This window comes from Sprattus sprattus, assembly GCF_963457725.1.
Source record: "Sprattus sprattus genome assembly, chromosome: 3".
Lineage (NCBI taxonomy): Eukaryota > Metazoa > Chordata > Actinopteri > Clupeiformes > Clupeidae > Sprattus > Sprattus sprattus.
Window position 1 is genome coordinate 56221254 of NC_137922.1, and position 10000 is coordinate 56231253.

The 10000-nt window shown below is 45.4% G+C and overlaps 1 protein-coding gene across 1 annotated transcript in view; it reads right to left on the reverse strand.

The window, feature by feature from the left end:
- Positions 1 to 5542: 5542 nt before the first annotated feature.
- The window catches only part of LOC308362877 (serine protease 27-like), a gene marked incomplete at both ends in the record, with an annotated part of 8680 nt that continues 4222 nt past the window's right edge, over positions 5543 to 10000 (reverse strand). The window contains 4 exons of the mRNA XM_080835604.1: positions 5543 to 5597; positions 6413 to 6542; positions 6939 to 7046; positions 9375 to 9640. Of these exons, the coding sequence (XP_080691730.1) occupies positions 5543 to 5597; positions 6413 to 6542; positions 6939 to 7046; positions 9375 to 9640 (559 nt within the window). The remainder of the gene's footprint in view (positions 5598 to 6412; positions 6543 to 6938; positions 7047 to 9374; positions 9641 to 10000) is intronic.

Below are 10000 nucleotides of genomic sequence, written 5' to 3' on the forward strand. Positions count from 1 at the left end.
GCTAATTTATCCCCATAGCGTATTCAGTTTAACTTGTGAAGGTGGAGCATCTAGAAGAAGTTGAAGCTTATGCTGTGTTTTATCTGATGTAATGTGTGATGCAAATTAATTTACATTTCAGAAATTAATTACATGATGCTTTGTAGATAATGCTTTATCCTTTATCATAATCTAATGGATTTATTTTCAACATTGACTGAATATTGACTGAATATTTGAATATTTTTTTTTTTTCATGAATTCATATTTCTGGAACTTTTCCATAAAACCTTTTTTTAAAGTGTTACAGTTTTTTACAATTGCTAAAACACTAAAACCCACTGGCTGAACAAAGTTCTCAGTTGCCTGAACTTATGAAGCTAATTGTGCAGTCTGTTGTCAATACCTTAAACTATTTCTCATGGTAAAACAAAATTTGCAGGTCTCACTTAGACTTTTCAGCAAAACTCTAAACACATTCTCAGTCTTAAAACACATTCTGCACTCTAATTCACATGTCATCCATACTGGTAAACACAAGTGGCAACAATCAAATACAAATAGAGAACAAATGTCATTGATTGAACACAACCACTCAAAATTGATTTAACTTGTATCAAATGATGTGACACAACCAATATGAGCCAGTTTAGGGAGCAAACAGGTTGTTGAAGGTGGGAAGGAGAAAGTCTGAGAATGAATAGAAGAAACAATGTTAGGGGAGGAGGACAAGTAAACACCACGTTGACTCCTTTGATTTGTGTCCCTTTTACTGTGGTAGTGTATATTGTAGTAGGCCTACAGTGCATTGTAGGCTGTATAAGGACAATACGTGAACAAGTTGAATGGCCCTGAACATTGTGCTTTCTATTTGGTACAGTAACAGTACTGATTACTCAATAGATTTTGACTGGTTGCAGGTTCATATCATCAAAGAACAAGAGTGAGTTGTGAATAGTGAGATGCACGGTACAGTACTATAGGGGTACAAGAAGGGGTACAAGAAGGAGAAAGGACCGACACAAATTAGAGCAAAACAAAGCAAAGTAGTAATTTCTGATACATTTGTATAGCTACTATGAGAGAACATGTTTTCATTCATCAAAAGTCAATGATAGATAAATATGAAATTTGTTTTGAGGTAAAAAAAAAAAAAATTACTTCTCCCTGAGAACTATATGTTTTGAGCAGTGTGTTTTCTATTTTTTGGTGTATTGTTTACTGACTGCTTGAAAGTGTATACAATTTTGAACACTTTGTTTATGATTTGACAGCAGTGTTTGATTTTGAGCACAGGTAAAACTGTTTTGAAGCGAAAGTTTCATTTTGCAAGAGTATTCAGAGGTTTTGTAAATAGTGCTTGAAGATGAGGTTTTGTGTTTAGAGTTTCGAGAAAATGAGCAACTGTTTCAAGAACGTGTTTTAGCAATTGTAAAAAACTGTAATTCAAATGCATTTACCCTCCTTCAAAGCCTTAATTTCCCTCGGGATAAATAAAGATCTATCTGTATATCTATCTATCTTTGTTTTGACTGAATAAAGCCTGGGGGGGGAAACCCACACATTGTGTTACAGAGCCTGAGGAATGACTGCAGGGAGAACAAACTTTCCTACACAGAAGAGTACATCAATTATTATATTTTACTCTAATCTTAGACTGACATGTGGGGCTTTAGTCTGACATGTGGGGCTTTAGACTGACATGTGGGGCATTAGACTGACATGTGGGGCTTTAGACTGACATGTGGGGCATTAGACTGATATGTGTGGCATTAGACTGATATGTGGGGCATTAGACTGACATGTGAGGCATTAGACTGACATGTGAGGCATTAGACTGATATATGGGGCTTGTGTGTATGTGGGCAGCAGTTAACACACCAACCTGCTTGGCACAACTTTCACAAACACTGTAATCTAGGACTAATCGTCAGCTGCATTTAAGGAGTCTCAGTCACTACCCTTTTCAAAAGCCAATCATGTCCACGGTTGTGTGTGTGTGTGTGTGAGTGTGTGTGTGTGTGTGTGTGTGTGTGTGTGTGTGTGTGTGTGTGTGTGTGTGTGTGTGTGTGTGTGTGTGTGTGTGTGTGTGTGTGCAGCCTCTGTACGTCCTGCCATTACTAAGCTATTGAAGGGATTGGCAGTGAGGTCAGCGGGTTTGTAAATAATCAATCAATCAATCAATCAGTAATCCATAATCCACAGGAAGTGATGCTCTCATGAAGGTACAAGTGCATTTCCATTTCCTCATGCAGAGCAGACAGACAGTTTCATGCAGAGCAGACAGACAGTTTCATGCAGAGCAGACAGACAGTTTCATGCAGAGCAGACAGACAGTTTCATGCAGAGCAGACAGACTCTCTGAGGTAAAGCTCACTCACTAAGTTACTCCATGTAAGGAAACAGACAACACCACAACATACACATACACCAGTTATGATATAATAGTCAATAAAGGGTTAATAACATTAGCATGTTATGTTATTAGCATGTTAGCATCAGATGTTAATGCAAGCTAGCATGTTAGCATCAGATGTTAATGAAATGTAGCATGTTAGCATCAGATGTTAATGAAATGTAGCATGTTAGCATCAGATGAAAGCTAGCATGATAGCATCACATGCTAATGAAATCTAGCATGTTAGTATTAGATGTTAATGAAAGCTAGCATGTTAGCATCAGATGTTAATGCAAGCTAGCATGTTAGCATCAGATGTTAATTAAATGTAGCATGTTAGCATCAGATGAAAGCTAGCATGATAGCATCACATGCTAATGAAATGTAGCATGCTAGCATCAGATGCTAATGAAAACTAACTTATTAGCATCAGGTGTCTTACGTCATGAAGGAGACCACCACCAGGCCATCCCAGGGGCAGTGGCGGCAGTTGGAGGGCTGGAAGGTGTGTGTGTGTGTGTGTGTGTGTGTGTGTGTGTGTGTGTGTGTGTGTGTGTTGGGTTGGGCTCCTACTCTACTTCCTGACTGATACTTGCAGCACTTCACCAGTGGATTAAATACACACCCACCCCCCCACACACACAAACACACACACACACACACACACACACACACACACACACACATGCACACACACACTTGGAAGAGAGACAGAGCGGAGAGAGGGAGGAAGAGAAAGAGAGAGAGCGAGGGAGACAGAGAGGGAGACAAAAAGAGAAAAACTGAGAGAGAGACTTCCAGGCGAAAAACACACCGTTAACAGTCCTGCATCCAGGGTTGCCCAACCAGTCAATCGCTTCGTGTGCTTTCTTCTACTGTTTATGCCTGGCAAGTGTGAGAGCGCCGAAGTTGCGTAGAGACCAGTGTCTTCTTATGAACTTCTTAAGACCAACCCTAAAAAGATCCCCGCTGGATTCACGAACGCGTGGAAACGTGTTCTTAAACTGCCAAAGTGTTCTCAGCTGTGCTCCCCTGAATGAGGAATGCCACTGATTCTTAAATTGAAAGCTCGTTCTTACACACTTGAATTTGCATACATAAATGTCCCGCCAGCTCCTTATAAGGGCATGCAACCCCAGGACCGTGTGCACACAGAATCCATAGGCAGCATGAAAGCAACTTGAGACCGATCAAAATCATGATCATCACCGGTGGTGCACCTGCCAGTAAACACAGACCTAACTTCACCGGTGCAGAGGTGGAGGTACTGTTGCAAGGAGTAGAACGTAAGGTTGACATCTTATTTAGTAGTGTCAATACGGGGTACAATGCCACGAAATTGCCACGGGACGAGAAAACAGGTGAGGTCACCGTGGTGTCAGGAGAGGGGTGCACAGCGGCTGAAGTGAAAAAGAAATGGGCTGATGTGAAATTGAGTTAAATACACGAGTAGGCTTCTTGTGGATCTTGTGGATCTTGTGTTCAGGAATGAGGTCCATTGATGAGTGTGTGTGTGTGTGTGTGTGTGTGTGTGTGTGTGTGTGTGTGTGTGTGTGTGTGTGTGTGTGTTTGTGTTTGTGTGTTTGGGTGTGTGTGTGTGTGTGTGTGTGTCCATTGTCTTGTGTGTGTGTGTCCATTGTCTTTTGATGACACTGATAACCATTATAAATGATGAAAAAATATCAAGATTACATTCCAACTCTGTGTTTGACTTCTCTGTTGAATTCCATGAACCTGGTGTTGCCATGCCACTTCTACTTAAAGACTCGTGTCAGATAGCAGGGAGGGCAGAGATTAACTCTTTTCCCCACAAAAATAGTCTAGTTGTATTTATCGACAAAAATTCGCATTGTATGGAGATTTTGTTCTGCTTTGTGTTGCATGAAATAAATATATAACTAATAACGTTTGAACTGTGACATTGTGTTTAATAACGAATAAGCGGACACTCCCATGCTCCTTGCTAACCCTCTGTAAACACATGGGGACAGTTCCACAGTCTGCCCACTAGAGGGCAGCCTTCATCCACAGATCCTCTCAGGAGACAGTTGCAGAATAAATGCCACGACTCTCTTTAAAGAATGACGTTCTGTCTCTGATTCTGACCGGATCGCGGGCAAAAAAAAAATCGAGCGCGGCCCCCAAATTGGGCAGCCTTGGTCTAATGCTATTTCAAGAAAACAATATGAAATTTGAGAGACGATTGTAATAATTGTCTTGACTCTGAACAATACATCCAAGCAGGCACTGTAGTGGTTTGCCAAAATTACACTGAAAGGAATAGGTTTATGGTATTGCTAATGAAACCTTGATTTCCATTATTGTTGGTCAGCTGTTGGCTTGGCACGCACCTGGAAGAAAGTGTCCCTCATTTGGGGTTGAGGAAGTTGGGGGGGGGGGGGGGGGGGATTCAAAAACGTGTGGAAATGTGTTCTTAAACCGCCAAAGTGTTCTCAGCTGTGCTCCCCTGAATGAGAACTGCCACTGATTCTTAAATTGAACGCACATTCTCACACACTTGAATTTGCATACATAAACGCCTCGCCAGCTCCTTATAAGGGCATGCAACCACATGACCGTGTGCACACAGAATCCACAGGCAGCATGAAAGCAACTTGAGACCGATCAAAATCATGATCATCACTGGTGGTGCACCTGCCAGTAAACACAGACCTAACTTCACCGGTGCAGAGGTGGAGGTACTGTTGCAAGGAGTAGAACATAAGTGTGACATCTTATTTAGTAGTGTCAATACGGGGTACAATGCCACCAAAGAGAGGCACAGGACTAGATAACAGGTGAGGTCACCTTGGTGTCAGGAGAGGGGTGCACAGCGGCCGAAGTGAAAATTAAATGGGCTGATGTGAAGTTGAGTTAAATACACGAGTAGGCTTCTTGTGGATCTTGATAGGCGCTATCTATATTATGTAGGCCCATGTGATATATATTAGTCACGTATATTCACATGTTTATTTACAGAATGTAGATGTACCCATTCTAGTGGAGTTAAGAAGACATTTATTTTGAACTGTGTTCAGGAATTATGTGTGTGTGTGTGTGTGTGTGTGTGTTTGTGTCCATTGTCTTTTAATGACCATCTTAATTAATAATGAACAGAACCCAGATTACATTCCAACTCTGACTATTCACTTCCAGTTCTGGCCTCTAAAACTCTGGAACAGCAGACTTGAAGAGTTGTTTTCCAATCTCATGTCGCCCTCTAGTGGCCAAATTAGGAAATGTCATGTGAGAACATAAGACATCAAAAGCAAATCTACATGCTTCATCTCTAGAACAGCCTTCCCCTCAAAATCAGACGTGTCTCCTCTTCCACTTCTTTCATATTACTTTAAAAAAAAAGAAATCCATGAATGGTCGTTCTAGACCTCTGATGATTAACCAATCTATTGACTGCATTTTTACTTAATTTTAATTATTATATTTGTTTATACTTATTCTATTATAATATTCTTATAGTGTTTAATACTGTATATCCAACCTTTGCTACAGTTCTTGCAACATATGTGTGGACTAGTGAGGTCTTTGTACATCATGGACAGAGAAACTGCAAGGACTCAAACTGATTTCAAGTTTTATTACATATGGGCATGGATAGAAAATAGTGTGTGTGTGTGTGTGGTTGTGTGTGTGTGTTTGTGCATGAGTGTGTGTGTGTGTGTGTGTGTGTGTGTGTGTGTGTGTGTGTGTGTGTGTGTGTGTGTGTGTGTGTGTGTGTGTGTGTGTGTGTGACTACACATCAAAAACTACAGAAAAGGCAAAAACTTTACAAACACACATCACAGCTGGCACTGATTAAAGGTTTGCTAACATGCTAACATGCTAACTCATCTCTTTTGGTGATGTAGCTGGTGATGTGCTGTGACAGCTTTTGTTTACATTTTTGCAGGGTGGACAGGTATGTTTATCTGTCCTTCACATCAATATATACCATGACAATTCATTTTTAAGATGATACCAGTACTAGTTGTCTATCCAAAACATGCTTCAAATTGAGGCCATTTCTGGCATTCTGACTCCATAATGGTGTCCTGGATGAACTGCAGGTAGTCGTAGACGCGTGTGTAGAGCTCAGCGTCTCCCTTATGGCCACAACTCCACCTGCTGATGAGGATGCCAACCTGCACAAACCTCCTCTCAACCTCTCCTGTTGGACAACACACCAGGGGCCCACCATAGTCATACTGCACACACACACACACACACACACACACACACACACACACACACACACACACACACACACACACATATGTAATACTCTATCAAACACACACACACACACACACACACACATATGTAATACTCTATCTCAAATAGTCCCCCTGCACACCCACAAACACACATATATGTAATACTTACACACACACACACACACCAGGGTTCTTTCAGAGTCTCGCTGCACACACACACACACACACACACACACACACACACACACACACACACACACATACATACACACACACACACACACACACACACAAACACACACACACACACAGACTGACCCAGCAGGTGCCTTTTCCTCCCTCCAGGTCACCGGCACACAGCTCGTTGGGAGTCTTATAGGGGAGGATCTGAAGACATGTGGCCTCATCAACCAGAGACAGCTGCACCTCCTGTAGAGTCTGTTTCCCACCCAGCGCCTCTGACAGAGGGACACAGAGAGAGAGAGAGAGAGAGGGAGGGAAGGAAAGAAAGCGAGATAGAAGTAGAGAAGGAAGGAAGGAGGGAGAGAGAGAGAGGAAGAGCTGGAGGGAGAGAGAGAGGAAGATAGGGAGACAGAGGGAGAGAGGGAGGGAGGGAGATAGGGGGACAGAGAGGGAGAGACGGAACAAGTTAGAGAAGGGGGGAGAGAGAGGAAAGGAAAGAAAAAGAGATATAAGGAGAGAGGGAAGGAGAGAGAAAGGGAGGGAGGGAGAGAGGGAGGGAGAGACGGAACGAGACAGAGACAGGGGGAGAGAGAGGGAAGGAAAGAGACCGAGATAGAAGGAGAGAAGGAGGGAGAGAGAGAGAGGAAGAGATGAAGGGAGAGAGGGAGGGAGACAGAGGGAGAGAGGGAGGGAGAGACGGAATGAGACAGAGAGAGGGGGAGAGAGAGGAAAGGAAAGAAAGTGAGATAGAAAGATAGAGGGAAGATAGAGGGAAGGAGGGAGAGAGGGAGGGAGACAGACAAAGAGATGGAAGGAAAGAAAAATAGATAGAGGGAGAGAGGGAGGGGGAGAGGGAAGGAGACAGAGAGAGGGGGAGAGAGGGAGGAAGGGAGAGGGAGACAGAGAGGGAGAGTGGGGGAAGGAAAGAAAGAGAGATAGAAGGAGAGAAGGAAGGAGGGAGAGAGGGAGGGAGACAGAGCGAGAGAGGGAAGGAAAGAAAAATAGATAGAGGGAGAGAGGGAGGGGAGAGGGAAGGAGACAGAGAGAGAGGGAGGGATAGAGGTAGAGAGAGAGGGAGGGAGGGAGAGAGGGAGACAGAGAGGGAGAGAGGGGGAAGGAAAGAAAGAGAGATAGAAGGAGATAGGGAAGGAGGGAGAGAGAGAGAGGAAGAGATGGAGGGAGGGAGGGAGGGATAGATAGAGGGAACGAGACAGAGAGAGGGAAGGAAAGAAGGAAGGAGGGAGAGAGAGAGAGGAAGAGATGGAGGGAGAGAGGGAGGGAGGGAGAGAGGGAGGGAGAGACGGAACGAGAGAGGGAGGGAGGGATGGAGATAGGGAGACAGAGAGGGAGAGAGGGAACGAGAGAGGGAACGAGGAGAGCGGGGAAGGAGGGAGAGGGAGACAGAGAGGGAGGGAGGGAGGGATAGAGGTAGAGAGAGAGGGAGAGAGGGAGGGAGAGACGGAACGAGACAGAGAGAGGGTGAGAGAGAGGGAAGGAAAGAAAAATAGATAGAGGGAGAGAGGGAGGGGGAGAGGGAAGGAGACAGAGAGAGGGGGAGAGAGGGAGGGATAGAGGTAGAGAGAGAGAGAGAGAGAGAGAGAGAGAGGAAGAGATGGAGGGAGAGAGGGTGGGAGGGATGGAGATAGGGAGACAGAGAGGGAGAGAGGGAACGAGAGAGGGAACGAGGAGAGCGGGAAGGAGGGAGAGGGAGACAGAGAGGGAGGGAGGGAGGGAGAGACGGAACGAGACAGAGAGAGGGGGAGAGAGAGGAAAGGAAAGATAGTGAGATAGAAAGTGAGATAGAAAGATAGAGGGAAGGAGGGAGAGAGGGAGGGAGACAGAGAGAGAGGGAAGAAAAGAAAAATAGATAGAGGGAGAGAGGGAGGGGGAGAGGGAAGGAGAGAGAGAGAGAGGGAGAGAGGGAGGGAGGGAGAGAGGGAGACAGAGAGGGAGAGAGGGAGTGAGAGAGGGGGACAGAGAGGGAGAGAGGGAGTGAGAGAGGGGGACAGAGAGGGAGAGAGGGAGTGAGAGAGGGGGACAGAGAGGGAAACAAGGAGGCAGAGAGGGAAGGAGACAGAGAGAGGGGGAGAGAGAGGGAAGGAAAGAAAGAGAGATAGAAGGAGAGAGGGAAGGAGGAAGAGAGAGAGGGGAAGAGATGGAGGGAGAGAGGGAGGGATGGAAATAGGGAGACAAAGAGGGAGAGAGGGAATGAGACAGAGAGAGGGGGAGAGAGAGGGAAGGAAAGAAAAAGAGATAGAGGGAGAGAGGGAAGGAGGAAGAGAGAGAGGGAGAGAGGGAGGGAGATAGAGAGAGGGAGAAAGAGATGGAAGGAGACAGAGAGGGAAGGAGACAGAGAGAGGGGGAGAGAGATGGGGAGAGGGAGAGAGGCAGAAGGGGGGCAGAGAAGAGAGAGAAAAGAGAAGTAAAGAGGAAGAGAGAAAGAGAAATCACACACAACATGTGAAAATAGAGCACACACAAACACACACACACACACACACACACACACACACACACACACACACAAACATACACACACACACACACACACACACACACACACACACACACACACACACACACACAAACACACACACACTTACGGTACTCAGACACTTTGCCCCAGCCGGTGACCCAGCACTCAGCGTTGGCACTGAAGAACTCTCGGGGGCTGGGCAGTACCACGGGCGCCACTGTGTCAGAGAAGCGCACGGCCTCCTGCAGCTGCACCAGGGCGATGTTGTTTTCCCGCCCATTGTAGTCTGGATGCTCCACCAGCCTCTTCAGCTTGATCACCTTTCCAGAAGGTTCCTTCAGGCTCAGCTCCCCGACCCGAGCAAAGGAACGCTCCAGGACTAAATCCTCCTGTCTGGGACTGGACAGGAACAGGAGGAGGGACATTTGAATTACACACACACACACACACACACACACGCACACACACACACACACACACACTCACACACACACACACACACACACTCACACATACACACACACACACACACACACTCACACACACACACATACACACACACACACACACACACACACACACATACACACACACACACACAAACACACACACACACAGAGAGGGAGAGAGGGAATGAGAGAGAGAGGGGGAGGAAAAGGACAGAAAAAGAGATAGAAGGAGAGCTGGAAGGAGGGAGAGTGAGAGACAGACAGAGTGGGAGGGAGAGAGGGAGGGAGAGAGGGATAGAGGTAG